This window comes from Phoca vitulina, unplaced genomic scaffold (assembly GCF_004348235.1).
Source record: "Phoca vitulina isolate PV1807 unplaced genomic scaffold, GSC_HSeal_1.0 scaffold27, whole genome shotgun sequence".
Taxonomy (NCBI): Eukaryota; Metazoa; Chordata; class Mammalia; order Carnivora; family Phocidae; genus Phoca; species Phoca vitulina.
In genome coordinates, this window is record NW_022589730.1 from 12,835,409 (window position 1) to 12,853,512 (window position 18,104).

The 18,104-nt window shown below is 39.9% G+C and overlaps 1 protein-coding gene across 1 annotated transcript; it reads left to right on the plus strand.

Annotated features, from left to right (window-relative positions):
* Positions 1-11,079: 11,079 nt before the first annotated feature.
* Positions 11,080-17,606, plus strand: LOC116643677 (serpin B4-like). The gene is made up of 7 exons (XM_032422589.1): positions 11,080-11,247; positions 11,813-11,869; positions 13,072-13,200; positions 13,974-14,091; positions 14,933-15,072; positions 15,367-15,522; positions 17,205-17,606. The coding sequence occupies exons 1-7, from the start codon at positions 11,080-11,082 to the stop codon at positions 17,604-17,606; spliced, it is 1,170 nt and encodes a 389-aa protein (XP_032278480.1).
* The last annotated feature ends 498 nt before the right edge of the window (positions 17,607-18,104 follow it).

The window sequence follows — 18,104 nt, forward strand, 5'->3', positions numbered from 1 at the left end:
GTCAAGCAGAGAAAGTCAATTATCATATGGTTTCACTTATTTGTGGAACATAAGGAATAGCATGGAGGACATTAGGAGAAGGAAGGGAAAAATGAAGGGGGGGAAATCGGAGGGAGAGATGAACCATGAGAGACTATGGACTCTGAGAAACAAACTGAGGGTTTTAGAGGGGAGGGAGGTGGGTGGATGTGTTAGCCCGGTGATGGGTATTAAGGAGGTCACGTACTGCATGGAGCACTAGGTGTTATACGAAAACAATGGATCATGGATCACTACATCAAAAACTAATGATGTATTGTATGGTGACTAACATAATAAAATAAAATTTATAAATAAATAAATAAATAAATAAATAAATAAACTATTTCATCACTTTTAAATCCATCCAGTGGAATTTAACCATAATACCTACTATTTACCCATTTTTAAAACACATGAACAAGCCTTTTAACTTGTGGAGATTTTAAATCATTCTTCTTCACATGGAAATTATATTTCCATTCCACTTTCTTCAAAGAATTTTATCCTAATTTAACATTTTTATATTTTAAAGTCTTCTATTGATAACTTTGTCATCCTTCTCTCTAATGACAATGTTTATAAATTTAAAATATAAATTGTTCTTATATCCCATGATCATATTACTTTAAATGTTTAAAACACCTTTTTTTAGATTGGGTTATCTATCACTACATTTACTATTGGTATAAAATTAAAAATTTGATACATAATTATTAAATACAGTAGCTACTTATTCTTGGTATAAAATTAAAAATTAATACAGAAGCTATTTTTTAATTGGAGAAGCATCTCTTAATGAGATGAATCATAACAAAATTTCCCTGTGCTATTTCACTTAAGATAAAAACATATATTGCCTTCGGCTCAGGTCATGATCCTGGAGTCCCGGGATCGAGTCCCACATCGGGCTCCCTGCTCAGCGGGGAGTCTGCTTCTCCCTCTGACCCTCTTCCCTCTCGTGCTTTCTGTCTCTCATTCTCTCTCTCTCAAATAAATAAATAAAATCCTTTAAAAATATATATATATATTGCTAAAAATTCATTAGTTCTACATCTAAAACAAAATTTTGGGGCGCCTGGGTGGCTCAGATGGTTAAGCGTCTGCCTTCAGCTCAGGTCATGATCCCAGAGTCCTGGGATCGAGTCCCGCATCGGGCTCCCTGCTCCTTGGGAGCCTGCTTCTCCCTCTGCCTCTCTCTCTCTCTGTCTCTCATGAATAAATAAACAAAATCTTAAAATAATTAATCAATTAATTAATAAAACAAAATTTTGGACTTTGCTAGTAGCAAGTTGAACCATTAACCATTTTTAGAAATGAAATAAAATGAGAACTCACTTTCACAGGAGGAAATATTCATGAGATCTGATGAAATAGATTTTATATATTAATTGAATAATGCACACCATATCTGAAATAAATTTCATAGGTTTTATCTAATGTATCTTAAAAATACATAACCCAGTGTAACACATTCCAGTTAGTTTGGTATTTTCTTGTGCCTGAGATAGTATCTGGAATAGGAGAAAAGAATTTGTCACAATAAGTAGAAAAATCATATTTAATGTTCAGTAGCTTTTGAGGTGCTCTTCTGCTTTGGTCTCCTGAGGAACACAACCTTGATAATAGTCAAAGCTTTGAAGAAGCTTGTATTATTGAAAAATTGTCATTACTCCCACTGTCATCCTGATTTCTTCTATAAATATTCTTAATTCAGAATAACTCAATCTGAGCTAAAATACTTCCCTTCTGACATTCCATTCTTCACCGTTTACAGGAGTCTGTGTAAAACCAGGGAAGGCAGAAGCCCTATGGGTGGGCCTATCGTATCTTGATTAATCATTAAAAGAGTTTTGTCTTTGTTGCTCCTGGGCATCTCACTGTAGTAAGATTTGCAGTAGGTGACAAGTTTGCTTTTCTTGGGAAACCTGCCACTTGTGAACACAGGACATTCTCAGGCATATAAATTTTGCAGAACACATGCATTTGAGATTTAGAAAATCTCATATAAAAGTTTCTGGGGACACCTTTAGGTTTATTCTAATTTAAAGACCGCTGTTTTGGAAGATGTTTGGGTTAGGGGAAGCCTCTCTTCCCTAGAACAGTCAGCTGTAAAGATTCCATGACCCACTGTCCACTTTCATGGCATTCATTCTCTCCTTCTCTCTCTCCTTCCTTCTCTGTCCTTCCTTCCCCACCTCCCTACTCACACCCTCCCCATGCATAGTCTTCCTCCCCCACCTCGCTCTCCCTGGCCCCCTCCCTCTCGTCCTCTAACCACACCACACGTACCATCTGACCGAGGCGGCTAGGTCAGAAGCAGTCCATCATTAGACACATCTTGCTTTTGGAACTAGAGCTCCTATAAAGCCTTGGGAAGGGCTACTCACGTGGCATGCTACTTTCCTTTACTATTCTCTCAATGTCTACCCTTGAAACTAGGGCCTCCATGGTCTCTCGACTGCTGCCACCGAAAATGGTCCAAAAAACAATGAAGAAGCCGGAGTGTAGCTCCTCCTAAGCTTGTTTCATGAGGCCTAGGGTGGATAAGCACCACAGGATCCATGACCTCAGCTGCCTGATACCATTCCAGCTGGTCCTTCAAGGCTGCTGAAAGTCCTCCCAACTGCCAGTGCCATGGCCTGCCCACTTGCCGTGTCAGTCCTAACACCTACACTCTTGGCCCCATCATCCTCAGTAGATCATCATGAAGAAGTAGTCTGGTGTCCACGGATTACCCAGTGTCTAGGCTATTCAGGCTTATTTATGATCACATGGATAGAAGTATGTGTTTTATATTTATGTAAAAATAGCTAGATGGTTTCTACTCAGCTGTTAAAAGTTTTTAGTTCAGCTAATGGGAGTGTTAACTGTAGTGGACTAAGTACCCCCTCAAGACTTCATGTCTACCAAGTATCTCAGAGTGTGACCTAATTTAGTTATAGAAACACTGCAGATATAATTAGTTAGGAGGAGGTAACACTGGCTTAGGATGAGTTCTAATCCATTGGCCAGTGCCCTTATAAGAGAAGAGACACACAGAGAAAAAGGTCCTATAAAGACAGAGGTAGAGACTGAATGCACAAGCCAAGGAACAGTAGGAGCCACCAGAAGATGGAAGAGGCAAGGATTCTCCCCTAGAGCCTTCAGGGGAAGCGTGGTCCTGGTAACATACTGATTTTGGAATTCTGGGTTCCAGAAGTGTGAGAGAATAAATTTTGGTCATTTTAATCCACACAGTGTGGGGTACTTTATGATGGTAGTCCTAGGAATCTACTACCCTGCTTGAGAGTGGAGGAATTCCCTCTTGTATTTTCCCGACTATATTTCTGAATTATCTTAATTTAACAGAGCAAGCATCAAGTATTTCAACAATTTTTTAAAAAAATACTTTCAAAGAAGTACAGATACTTCCAAACATCATTGGAATAATATTGTAAACCAAATTAGTACTGACCAAAATTCAATTTAATGCCCTGAATTTCAGGAACAGTTCTTTTACATAAAGTACAATTAATTAACAGTTTTGTCAAGTGATCCTCTTAGTGTAGGGAGGACATCGCTGTAATGATTTGAGGTCAGGAGTTTCTTGCGCAGTAGCATAATAATTACTAGAAGTAGACTGTATCCTGCTTGGGTAACTGGGAAATTGAAGGAGGTGATAACTGTTCCTGGCAGTCCTGGAGAGACAGATGCTAAAGGCAGGGTCATTCCAGGAATGCAGAGGCTTGTTCCACAGGTAATGAGATGGGAAGTACATGGAGATAGGATGGCCTTGGAATTTTGGCTCAAGGTAGGAGGCTTACCAAGTCACTTGTCACCCATATGTAAAGGAACCTTGGCAAACCACCCTTGTCAGTAAGCCCCTGCTTCTGGCACTGTACTGAGGACCACTCACTTAGCCTACCCCACTAGGTCATAGAAAATAACTAAGAACCCATTGCATGGAGAATGGGTCACTATAGAAGCCTTAAAAATGTGATGGTCAAACATATTATGTAACCATCCCTAAATTCAAAACCAAGGTGCATTCAAGAAGCATTCATCCAAATGTAAGCAGCCAACAATCAGTTATTCCTGGTTACTGCTAGTCTTGATGCACAGAAAAAATGATCTCTTCTTGTGTTCCAAAGACATGCTTACTCTACTGAAACATCAACAGAGTCCCATAATAGAAGACGTGGAAAACAGTGTAATTTTTCTGATAAGATTAAAAGGTATAGAATGAAATTTTAAAATAGGGCTGATTAAAATGATATAAAATATAAATCAATCAAAATGATAAATATCAACCCAAAACTAATGAAAAGGAAGGGCTGTATGAATGGCACTACAGATGGGAAGGAAGGAGGGGAAAACCCTAAACTGAGAGAAATGGACCAGGGAACTCGTGGACTGAAGTTAGAGTGGCGAGATGGCCCAGGTAGGCTGGAGAGGGAACGCCTGCAGAAGACCCCCAGGAGAAGGACCTGCATCTGAGGGGTGGCAGTGGGAAGGGGGTCAGAGATGTGGAGAACTAAAGGCAGAATCCCAAGGAAGATGAGTCAACGGTGACAAATAATTCAGAAAATTCGCTGTCAAGGACTGGATAAGGGGCCATCAGAAGGCTATGAGGAAACCACTGACGGACATCAGCAGGAATGTTTATGGGGCATAATGGGGTTAGGGTACAACAGATTCAGAAACAGAATTACATTTCGATGATCAATCTCCCTACTTTCCCCACCCACACTGAAAAAAAAAATGATAGCTACACACTCTTTTCAACATGATTTTTTCTCCACTGAACACTATCCTTGAAGACTGATTTATATTCACTGCTGTAGGATATTCCATTGTAAGAACCTAGCATAATTTATTTTCCTTATTCTTTGATTAATATACGTCTAAGTTGTTTCTACTTCTTGTCAGTGCCAACTGTGTGGCCATTAACCCCTTATACAGTCTTCTGGAGCAGAGCACGTGAGTACCTCTAAGGTATATATTTAAACACAGAACTGCTGAATCTGAAGCACATACCGCCAGATATTCCCTAAGTAGTTGTACTAACATTTTCACCAACACTTCATCAGTAATTCTCTTCTTCCACATCACACCAATCTGAAGTATTTAAAATTGTTACTGGTGTTAATCTCATTGTTGTTTTAATTGTATTTTCCTAGAAAGATGAAGCATCTTATCACTGTAGATGTATTCTGGCTTTCAGTATTTACTTGTCAAGATCCATGGAAAAGGTTTTTCCGATTTCAGTTGGAATTGAATTTCCCAGGCCCAACATAAGCAAGCAGCTGATCCCACAATCTTTATAACCATTGTTGTTGCCACAGCGACTTAGCACCGCAGCCACTTGATGTCCCAACACCTGTCTTCCACCTGCACTCATGTGTTGCCTCCATCGGTGAGAACTTGATGCTACCACATGCCATATGCCCGTGCCCCATTTCCTCTCAACATGTGCTTCTCGACATGCGAGCAACCTGATTCCAGAATTCCATTTGAAGATATTTTTCCTAAAGCAATTTACCTACTGTATTAGTCAAGGGCCTAGCAGAAAACAAATGACACAAAGTGGATAATTCAGGAGTGTTTGATAAAGAAACTATATAAAGTACGATCAGGGCTAAGAGAAACAGACAAAGGATGGTGAATAGCACAAGGCAAGCAACAGTGGGGAGACACCGCCACCCCTAGGCCTAAATAGTGAGGGGAGGAGTGGTTACCAAAATCCAGGAAACCACGGGAGCTACAGAAAAGGCTGCCCGACAGCATCTGTGGCTTTTGGCAAAGGAATGCAACCATCCCTTGGCAACCTAGCTGAGAGGAAGCCGGGTGACTCGTTGCCTCCCATTGGCCAAATGCAAGTGTTTGTCAGAGGACAAGACACTGATTATGTTGCCCCACGACTCAACTTCCTGGAGCCCAGAGGAGGTTGAAAGAGTGAAGAGTAGAACTAGAGAAGCAAAATAAAATCCCCAGCAAACCCATATCCCATGTACTCAAGTTTCTTCACCCTCTAGAATTTTTCCTCTCCATCGGTCCTCCAGAGACAGCATCGACAACAATCAATATCACTTTATGTAAAGAGCATATTCAAATAGGTAAGAAACATCATGAATCCAATGATGAAAAGGGCAAAAGACATGAGAAGATTTTCACAAAGAAGGAGATTCAACTAAAACAGATGTAAAATAAAATAGGAATATATTCCATTTGTTGACTATGAAATGAAAATTTTGAAGTCACCTGGAATACTGGGAGCATTCAGAATGAAGAGCTAAAACCATAAAAGGGTGAGAGGTAACAGATGACTTAATGAATAGTAAGGAGTAACACACAAGATGGGTAGGTGGGCATGCGGTGACATACATGCACAGCTGGAAATTGAAAATAGGGCACTGAAGACAAGAAAAAACAATGGCTAGAAAAGGCAGTGGAAATAAAAGAAAGAGAAGACCATGTTTCCTGGCTTCATAGTATGAAGATGGGGAACTGAGAAACTGCCCCTGAGAAAAGATCCAGTGACATGCAGTCCCAGGGAATACCCATTATTTTATATAAAGCAAAGAGGAAGAGGAAAGGGGAGAGCCTACACTGGTGTTTCTTGGCAAAAGAACAGGAATGCCCATATGAATCAGGGAGGGAGTTATAAGAGAACAACAAGGAACAGTGATGGATTCAGTTGAAAGTAGGATGACTGTCCTGGGTGGTGCTGGAGATGTGGGAATGGGAGATTCATATGAATCTGTCTTCCATGATATACTTACTCAGGAGACCAATTCCCTAACTAATGTCTGTATAAATCTTACTGGAATGATCTCCTCTGTGAAATTCTTTTACAAAGCTTATTGACCCCATCCTGATGTTATTCGATGCATACATAGCTGTATCTGTATCTGCAGGGGATAGAGTAATTGGCAGGTAGTCCATCATTGGATGCTCATTGTTCTCCACTAACCAGTTCCCCTGTAAAGAGACACACCATATACTTCATAAGAAGGAAGAAGAAATAAAATTCCCCTAGGATTTGCATTTTAACAAATCACACCCTTCACAAGGAAGTAAGGTTCAGGAAAACCAAGGAGATATTTCTTAACCAACCTATAAAGCATTAGAAATAGCAGGATGGTTCCCAAAAGTGTATGTTCTGCCTAAGTTTTATTGGGTTTCTGAATTCCTGGAACCCATGATGTTGGTGTATTATTTAGAAAACACCCAAAGACACAAGTTGGCATGGAATCACATGCAAAAACTTCTGAGAATGGCTGAGTGATCTGTGACACCATGTGACATCAGGATGTCATAATCCTGTCTATTACACGACCAGAACACTTTTTGGGAACAGAAGAAAAGTATGAAATTATTTCTCAGTTGAGCCCAAGCTCTCTCTAAATGTAAGCAAACTCCTGGTCCTTATAATTAGTCCCTTGTCCTCAGACTCTACTTCTGCATGACAAATCTTAGCAGCTTAGTCTCAGGGGATTTCAGCCTTAGTCAGAAGTTCCCTTAAAGGCCAATTTATACCAATTTGTCACCAAATTTCTTCCTTCCACGCTGAACCTGAGCTTCTTGCTTCTGTCCTATGGGGTCAGGTCCCTTTCTCTTGGAGCCCAAAGAAACCACTCCTGCTCCTGCTCCAGGAACTTCTATCTGGTGACAATGGCCAGTGACATAACCTTCACTGAGAAGCTCCTACTCCCAGGTTTGTAATTTTTCACCGTGGGTCTTTTTCTCGTCATTTTCTTCTAACTTTGGACCTACTCCTTCATCAAAACCCCAAAGTCGGCTTCCTCCCTTACCCCCACCCAGTCTCAGCTCAGGGATCTGTTACATAACAATCCCACTCAGGGATTCACTACACACAGAGGGATAGATGAGACCTAAGAACAGCATGGCCTGGAGGGTAGGGAGATCTGCCAGAAAAAAACTTTCGGTTTTAGAAACAAAAATCCCATTCACCCTCTACCTCCAATCTCCACCCTCTGTGCTTCTGGGACCTTGTTGTGGGCAAATCTTCCTGTGAATTCATGATGTGCTGAGACAAAAGACCCTGTCCATGGCAAGTATTAGAAAGGACCCACTATGGTAACAAGTGCTAGAGAGGCGTGCTGGAAATCAGAACTCCCATACCTAACCCCATCATATTCTGGTGGGAATATAAAATGGCACAGTCGCTGGAAAACAGTCTGGCAGTTCAAAATCAAACATAGACTTACCATATGACACACTGATTTCACTCCTAGGTATATACCTAAGATATAAAAACATATATCTGCACTGAAATTTCTATATGAAAGGTCATGTCAGCATCATTCACAATACTCAAGGTGAACAAAGCCCAAATGTAAGTTCACACATGGATTACAGAAAGTGGTATTCTCATATGATGGAACATTAGTCATATGAAGAAATAAAGCACCATTACATGCTACAGTGTGCAATGCCAAGGATGAACCATGCTAAGTGAAAGGAACCTGATACGAAAGGCCAAATGTCATGCAATTCCGTCTATAGGAAATATCCAGAATAGACAAATTCACAGAACAAGTAGATTAGTGGTTTCCAGAGGCTTCAGTGAGGGAGAGCTTTGCAGGGGTCTCTTTGGGGGGTGGTGAAATTGTTCCAGAATTAAATCATGGTTATGGCTGCACAACCTTGTCAATGTACTAAAAACTAGTGACTATTACATTTTTAAAGAGTGAGCCTTATAGTAGGTGAATTATATCTCACTTAAAAAGTCGATCCATGGTACAAATACCCACTACCCCTGGGGCAGGCCAGGTGTGGGGCTAGATGCCCCACAACCACCACCCTCACCCCTGCCATAGCCATGCCTCAGGGTACAGTGTACTCTGGGGAAAAACACTTCTTTTTGTCTGCCTCTTTTCCCTCCCTCCCTCTTCATTTCTACTAAATCCTACCTTGATAGAGCTGTCTGGGGCAAGGGAGGGTTGGGCATGATTTGATTCTCTCTCTGAGCCTCATGCTCAGAGGAAATCACCTGGATATCATTCCCCACTCACTGTTCTTGGCTGTCCCAGGATGGAGCCCTAAAAGGACATCTGAAAGACCAGCCTTCTCTCCTGGTGACTGGGTGGCTTAGTATTTGATCGTATCTCACCCCTTCTGATTTTGTAGGAGGACATTACCTCTTCCAAGAGTACAGAAGAAAAAGGTTCTTTTCATTTAAACACAAGGAGGTATGTCATTTCAAGCCCAGAGTCTGTCTAACATACTACGGGTAGTGGATACACATATAGGTTCCTGAGCCAGCTTATCTGCCTGATATCTCACCTGTGCAATTCACTACGCATAGACACCTGAGCTTTTATTCAACTGTTCTGTGCCTCATTTCTGTCATCTGTGCAATGGGGATAACAAAGGGACCTGCCTTAGTAAGTTGTAAAAGGTATAAATGGGCGAATATCTATCACCGCTTGGTAAAAGTCAAGTTTTTAATATGATTCTACCTGTGGGAACATCATGTACATGAAGGGAATAAAGTTCCTGTGACAGCAAAATTAACCATGGCATTCAAAGAACACTTTGTCTCATTTTTTCTTACAAGCAGTTGACTATGGTGTCCACTCCATGAATATGAAGCTGGTATGCTAAAGGGCAAGCGACAGAGAAATGTCATGATTCTGCAGCTCAGATAATTTATTTTTGATTCATATTTATAAAAAAAACTAGAATGCTACCACAAAAGATGTTCCCTGTTTTGATCCATCGTTCTTCCGCTTGTGAGCATGTTAACACTGCAAGGTAAATGAACTTCCCACCGGCCTTAAAAAATGGAAAATCTGGGACCAGCTGCAAGGGGGCATGGGTGGTAACAAGGAGGACAGCTATCAAGGTACAGCCTTTAGGGAAAGGCAATAGATTCTTGTTCTCCACGTATTGCTGAGACACTGCATCTGTAGTGCTTTAGACAGAACTCGAGCTATTTTCCTGGTTATACAGAATAATTACTAATGAAATTGACAGGTTGAACTAGCCCTTTCAGAACTTAAGATAGAAAATATAAGCTTTTTCATTGTTTATGTTTGAAGTGAGCCTTAAAGACATCCACATCCAAGAGAAGATTTTTTCAAGGGTTATTTCCGGGTGGATATGGCAGGGGCATGTGAGGAAGTTGTAACTCTATCCTCATTGGTATTAGAAAGACACTTACCTGCATTTCATAAGAGCCAGTGACTACAGGTCTGTAGTTTTTTGCTGCAGGTAAGAAGGAAGTGCAGTAATAGAATGCTCATGTTTTAATCTCATAAATATTTTGAGTTGACTCACATGATGGATAGCCTGATTAAGAAATCAAAAGCTGATTTACTTGAAATAATTACCACAACGAGGGATAGAAGGTGGCAGGAGAGAGCTATATATCCCGGAGCTCACCGTCCACCACACACAGGCTGACAGGCTCCCTGCCCACCTCTGCTTCCTCCAGGAACACAGGTATGTGCCCCCAGCTGCTCCAGCTCAGTAACAGGAATCATTTCTGAAAATGGTAATGGTGTGTTTTCTATCATGCATCTATCTCAATCTGTGTGACTGTATTTTACTTATTCTGCCAGGGTAAAATTGAAACACCTCCATCTGATTTATCCTTTATCTAATTTATTTCTGATTAAACAAATGCTCCCTTAGGTACACATGTGCTGAGGGGGAGAGTCTCTGGCACCCATAGAAGCCTAAAGGAAAAGGCAGAGAGGTGCTTCATGGGAGCTCGCTGAATCTTTGTGTTGGTATCTGTAATAAAGCATTTTCTACCCAGGCCTAGTACTGCCAGTGATGGAAGAAAGATAAAGATGTTCTATTACGTTTTCACAGAATTACTTTTTTTTTACATAATTTCGATAGTCGTTTAATTATGAAATTAATACAGATACATTGAAAGAGGCTTGAAAAGTAGAAGAAAGAAAAACTTTAGTTGCCAGAATCCCACAATCCAAACATAAGTAATTTCTTTTAAGAAAATTTCATTATGGACTAACCTTCCCTTCATTAACGTCATAAAATCAATCTGATGCTTTTCTAGGAGTTCCAGATCTCACCAAGGTCGCCATGAATTCACTCAGTGCAGGAAACACCCACTTCGCATTTGATCTGTTCCAACAGTTGAAAAGATCAAAAAAGGACGACAACATCTTCTACTCCCCTCTCTCCATCTCATCAGCATTAGCCATGACCTACCTAGGAGCCAAAGAAAACACTGCATTCGAAATTGGGGAGGTAGGTTGGGTGTCGGCTTCCTACACGCTGCCCAGCTTGGACAGAGTTCTCTGCCGGCTTGTGTGCGGACGGCCACAGATCTGCCTGTGTAGCGCAGCAGGCTGAGCATGCGCTCCCATGACTTGGTGAGCACAGAGGTGCAAGGGGCACATGCCCTCCCCAGGGGTCTGCCCCATTCACTTCCTTGTGCCTAGATTTCCCCTGATGGCTGAGATGAACTCCCACAATTGTACAACAAACAGAGGCAAGGCTTACAGGGAAGAGTAATGGGAGAAGTGATGCACTGATTTAAATTCATGCAAAACATTTCATGCTTTCTCAGCAATGAATAATGACACAGGATTCTATGAAGTGGCTGGTGATCAACCAGCTTTGCTGTGGTTTTTCAAGGAGCAAATGTTTACACTGAAGTTTTCTTTTTTTCCTTTGTTTAGTGTTTTGGTTTGGTTTTGGTTTTGGTTTGGGGGTTTTGTTTTGTTTGGATTTGGGTTCTTTCTTTTTTTCTTTTTTATTTATTTCCAGATCTTTTGAGTAGTTTTCTTATCCCACTTCCTGTCTCTTCCAGGTCCTTCACTTTAATGAAGCCACAGAGAACACAAAAGAAAGAAGTACAACAGATCATGTGAGCCACAGAGACTTGGGTCTAGAAGGAAAACTGCATATCCAGGAGGGTCATACTTGAAACTGGGAATTTCAGATAAACTGTGAAAAGTTCATTTTTAGGGAAAATCTTAGGTAAAATAGATTGGACAGAGTTGTATCTCATTTCATATTACACACTTATTTCATACTTTTGTCTCCTGGGAGGAAATCAGCACTGTGCCTGAAGAGCTTCAAATTCTTGCTTTGCTGTTCACCAACAGGGAACATGAACAAGACACAACTGCTCTGAGGCACAGTGACCTCATCCCAGTAAACTGGGAGTAATAAAAGAATCTTCCTCAATGCATACAAACAGATACAAAACATTACAACAGTGCCTAGATTACTGGAAACCCAGATAAAGTTTATGTATTATTATTATAGAATAACAATAATTACAGTAATCACAACACTGTTGCTAAAATAATACAATTTTAATTAATTCATAAATGGGATTAACACATCCGAGCACATTTTGGAAAATGATTAGATGAGATATATAGTTTATAGCCTTAAGGTCCAAAACTCTTAGCTAGCAAGTAGAAGGTTCTGGATTCAGACAGGCCTAGGTTCAAAATTTGGCTCTGCATCTCTTTGGAAAGTTTATTTAATTCTGAGTTTCTTGTTTTCATCTGAATAGGATAAAGACTTAGAGATACCAATGTAAAGCCCTTACCAGGCACATGCTATTCCTACACTTAAGAGTATGACCATCATTAATGAAGAGCCATAGATCATGGTCAACAGGTCTTAGAAGAAATACAGTCTAAGAGAGTAAAGGGCTTCACGTCATAATGTAACTGAAATATACAAATTCAACATTATCATACTATTAATGGCTGTTAAAATGAAATGTGCCTCTAGCCCTTAAGGAGCGTAAGTTTAGCTGTGAAGCTTAACCTAACTATTTGTACCAATTAAAAGACAATCCAATGGCGTAATGGTAGTTAAAAAGTGAAAAGATTGGATTGTTTAGAGCAGGAAGAAAGAATTTCCCGGAGGAGACTGAACATAAGGACTTTGAAGAACATTTAAGTAAATCCACCAAAAATCAGGGAATAACAATGAACATCATCTGTGGGACTACCGAATTTTAGCTTTGGATCTAACAGTTTACATGGGGTTAGTATTTATATTTACATTGACAGAGAATGCAATGAGCTTACTTTTTGATATTTGAAGGTTGAAAAGTTGGGAAATGTGCACCACCAATTTCAAAAGCTTCTGACCGAATTAAAGAAACCCACCGATGCATATGAACTGAACATCGCCAACAAGCTCTACGGAGAAAAAAATTACCAGTTTCTTCAAGTAAGTTCCGTCTGGCCTGCCACATCTTTAATCTGAATCCTGGGTCCTATGTCCTCCAATGACCAAATGGGAGAGACTGAGGCAGATGAACCTGGCTGACCCACAGGCAGAGCATTCACACAGGGTACAAGACTCCCTTGCCTCAATTATACCAAATGAAGTGTCCTAGAACCTGACAATCTACCAATATAAAGTGTGGGTTTAGGGATTACTTCATAACCCAAGAGGAGGTTCAGTAGCAAAGGAAGTCATGAGATGCCCCCAATGACCTGACACCAGTCAGTCACACAGTGTAAATTTTGGTGGGCAATGACCCAGGAAATGTATGGCTAATGGGATACTGATTAGAGGGCAGGCTTGGAGAGTCTCTAAGGAAGTTGGGAAAGTGCCAGGAAATACTGAATGCCCAGAATGGAAGATATAAGCCAAAGCGAGAACCCTGTGGATTGACAGTACTGCTGAGGAGCCCCAGAAGCACACCATCTCCTTTGGAGCCTCATGCTCTGCAGCTCGCAAACCACAGCCTCCTCTGCCCCAGCCTATGTCGGAAGGTATTGCCTTTCAAAGGCCTCAGTCTTGTGCCGGCCTATACTTCCTTGTCACACGACCTGCACACTAACTGTATGAAATATGCGTGGGCAAGAAAAAGTACATTCCTTCAGGGTCTAGATTCCTGTACTATATTTTGTCAAGATTGAAGATAACTAACTTGGGAATACATAATTACTGATAAATTACTCTTAATTCCTCCTTTCTTCCTTCCCACGTCAAAGGAATACATGGATAATGTTAAGAAATTTTACCTAACCAGTGTGGAATCTGTTGATTTTAAGTATGCTGCAGAAGAAAGTCGTAAGAAGATTAATTCCTGGGTGGAAAGCCAAACTCATGGTAGGGTATGAGAGATCACCCATAAAAAGCACTTTTTTTTTTTTGAGTCCCTGCTGTGTGTAAAACCTGTTCTTGACACCATACGGGGTGCCAGTGGGGTGGGGGAGGTGGCTTTGCAGAGAGGCTGGAGGAGGGCACTGCAGATGACTGAATGGTCCAGGTACATGTGGAGAGCAACAACGGGAACCCAGGAGGTATAAAAGACAGACAACTACAAAGAAACACAGCTGGCAATCTGTGTTTGCTCACAGCCAGAGATGGTAATACCCCTGTGGCTCCCAAGACTCTGCTCAGACCCCATCTTGGGTTCACATCCTTTAAATTCTCAAAGCGGAGGATAAAGAGGAAGATACCCCAAGGAGTGTTGTCTGACAGCACAGGGCATGTATTTCAGTCGACAGAGGTTCATGCCATTTGTCCTAAAGAACAATCAAGCCCTATTTCCTCAGAGTGGTAAGCCCAAGGCTGAAAAAATACAAAGGAAGGGAGGAAGGGAGGAGTGAAGAATGGAGGTGTAGAAGAACTCAGGGAGAGAGGGAGGGTTGGAATGGATTTGCTACAAGAGTAGCTGAAATCAGTGTATCCATGTTCCGTGTGAGATGACTGAAGTCACCCAAAGACAGAGAATCTGAACACCTTTCCCATGACAAGAAGGGGTGTCTCCAGCAAGGGTAACTCCATCAAGCTGGTGCCACAAGGAAAGCTGCACCTGGAGAATTATTGCTCACAGTCCCTAAAGTGGTGACTTGTGTGAATAATTAATGATCCACTGTAACTTTCAAAGCATCTTCCAGACAAACCACTTGTACTTTCACAGCAGACCTTTGATTTTCTTTTGCAGAAAAAATCAAAGACCTGTTTCCCAAAGACTCTCTCAAGTCTGCCATTCTGGTTCTGGTGAACGCTGTCTATTTCAAAGGACAGTGGGACAATAAATTTGATAAAAAAAACACTGTGGAGAAAGAATTTTGGCTGAACAAGGTATTGTAATTTACTTATAATAATGCAACACACTCATAAATGGAATGTTAAATTTAAACTCATATCTGATAGCATATACAACAGCAGGTAGAAAATAAAATTTGTCATGGTTGTATTTTCTTCTTGTTTTACTTTACTTTATTTAGATAGGAATACTCGAAGAAACTCTTGCTTCTAATTCACAAATTTCCCACATCATCTCTTAGAAGGAGGATTTGTTTGGTATCTCAATAGTATTATCTTCTTTTGACTAATGCCTCACTCGGCATTTGTTTGCCACATTAATTACTGCAGGATACAAGCAAATGTGTGCAAATGATGAAACAATCCAACGTTTTTAAATTCACCTCACTGGAGGACATGCAAGCCAAGATCCTGGAAATACCATACAAAGGCAAAGATCTAAGCATGATATTGCTGCTGCCAGATGAAGTTGATGGTCTGCAGAAGGTAAAATCTTGTACCTCCAATTCTTCCTACTATTTGCCTGATTTCCCAGTAGTACAATGTTTGTGTGGGTTTTCATTGAAGCAAGGTTCACAGATTGGTGGTGGTGGCTGACAGAGTTCAACTACAGTTTCTTCTCTGCATAGTTTCTTCTCTGCATACAGCCTAAAAAAGAACTGTTAAGGAGAATCTGGTATCCTGCATGTTCCAAAAAGTAAATATCTTAAATATCACAGTGTCACATGGAAGAATATACAGAAAATCTCAACATCACAGGTCCCATTAATATTCTGATGAAACTATGGAATGTCAGTTCAGAAGAAACATACCTAGGCACACACATTAATATTTTGCAACCATAAGAACTTCTAATATATTCCAATCTATTCATTTGAAGATGAGGAAATGAACATTCATATGTAGGTGACACATGGAAATATTTGCAAGCTCACTCATAAACAAAACAGGCAAATTAAAATAACAAAAGGTACATTTTAAATATCAAATCACAGTGGTTTTGTAGACAATAGACAAACAGATTGATCTTGATGCCTACTTTTCAGTTTGGAAGTATTCTGTCCCTAAGAGCTCAAAAGTCATTTGGAGCCTCATTGCTCAGAGTGGGGAAAAAACAAAAAAGTGTGTGAAGGGATTATAATTTTCCTCTTTAAACTGTTATAATAAAGTTAATATATAAAAATACCAACAACAGTATCGGGCGCATTAAGGACATTACGAACACGGCAGCTTCCAATGACTTCAAAAGCCCGGTCATGCTGCTAAAGTCACAGTGAACTCGCCTCACCCAAAATAGATATTGTGCTAACAGTGGGATTTGGAGATCCTCAGGGAAAGTAATACAGCAATACATGTGACGGTCGTGACAGTGTTCATACTTCAGCTCAGCAATCCTCATTATCAATGACATCCAGGAATCCCAGTCCTGGGATTTTAACCTAAAGTAACTAATCCAAAAAAGGCAAAAGCTTTTGGACAGAAGTGGCTCAAAATATTGAAAAATTCAAAATTTTGGTGCATCTTTGTATTACCAATAGTTTAACTTAGGGACTGACACATAGTGAATGCTTAAAAATATTAAGTAAAAATATATACATTGTAACAATTTAGTAGTAGTATTGTGTAACAATTTAAACTTGATTAGAGAAATATATATCTGTATAAGAAATGTTTACAAGTGGGTCAAGCAACAAAAAGGAATAAAAGTAGTGCCCACACTATAAAAATTATTTAAATTAGGGTGTACAAAATTATGTACACAAGGATAGTAACAAGAGAAATCTATTTGAAAAAGAAGCATGTCATATGTGGGGAGTGTAAAAAATAGAGATACATAGTTCATCTCTTACAAAATAACTTTATTTAATAATTCTGTTGTATATACATATATGTGAATATATATCCATATACACACATGTATAGATATTTGTGCATATTTATGCATATACATATGACACAGACATGAATATATAAAACATTTTTCAATTGTATAATATCTATTTATGACTGTGTTATTTTTGCCTGCTCGGATAAGATGTGATAAACTCAATCTTCTGCATTTGCATTTACTGTTTAAGTAAAAGTTTTCTACGATTCGATCCAATGTTAAATCGTGTTTGACATCCAATGAGAATCACGTCAGCTGTTACTTTTTTCCATTGCCATAGCTTGAAGATCAACTCACTGCTGAGAAACTAATAGAGTGGACAAGCTCACAGAATATGAGCAATTACCATGTGGATTTATACTTACCCCGGTTCAAAGTGGAAAAAACCTATGACCTCAAGGACACACTGATAGCCCTGGGGATGGTGGATGCCTTCAGTACACAGAGAGCCAACCTCTCAGGCATGACAGAGAAGAATAATCTCATGGTGTCTAAAGTCATACACAAGTCCTTTGTGGAGGTGACTGAAGAGGGCACGGAAGCCGCAAGCTCTACAGGAGTAAGTGTCATTGTCACATCAGCACCGACTTATTCTTTTCATTGCGATCACCCTTTCCTGTTCTTCATCAAGCACAATAAGACCAACAGCATCCTCTTCTTGGGCAGAGTCTCTTCCCTTTAGATGCAATCAGCCTGCCACTACTTAGGAGGAAATTCACAGTTGTTCCAGTACATGGATTGCTAGAACAACAGATTCTCTTTAATTCTTTTTCCAATCCAATCTCATAGTCACTAAGAATGTAATGGTTGAAATAACATGTCTGTCTACCTCTCCCTTTCTGCAAACACATGCAAATCTATTTCATCTCCCAGTGATAATTCCCCTTTGGACAAAATGTTCAACATAAGATAAAAGGATATTTTAACACTCTATCTTCTACTAAATTTGAAATCATATCACCTATTTCAAAAATCATACCTACTATTCAAACTTATTAACTTAGATACCCTCATTTATTTGAATTCAGGTGATATCTGGAACGCTTACATGTCTAAATTTCTTTTATGAAATACATTATCAATAAAGCAGTTACTTATTCATATTATTTGTTGCTTTTCCTTTTTCTCTTTTCAATAAAGTACAAGTGGCCTACCACACATAGGAAAGACAATTTAGAAA

What these genes read in the sequence shown, in the direction of transcription:
- LOC116643677 (XM_032422589.1), top strand. Translation starts at nt 11,080, where the DNA reads ATGAATTCACTCAGTGCAGGAAACACCCACTTCGCATTTGATCTGTTC. An exon ending in AAGAATTTTGGCTGAACAAG is followed by an intron (nt 15,073 to 15,366) that starts GTATTGTAATTT and finishes TAATTACTGCAG; the next exon opens with GATACAAGCAAATGTGTGCA. An exon ending in AAGTTGATGGTCTGCAGAAG is followed by an intron (nt 15,523 to 17,204) that starts GTAAAATCTTGT and finishes CCATTGCCATAG; the next exon opens with CTTGAAGATCAACTCACTGC.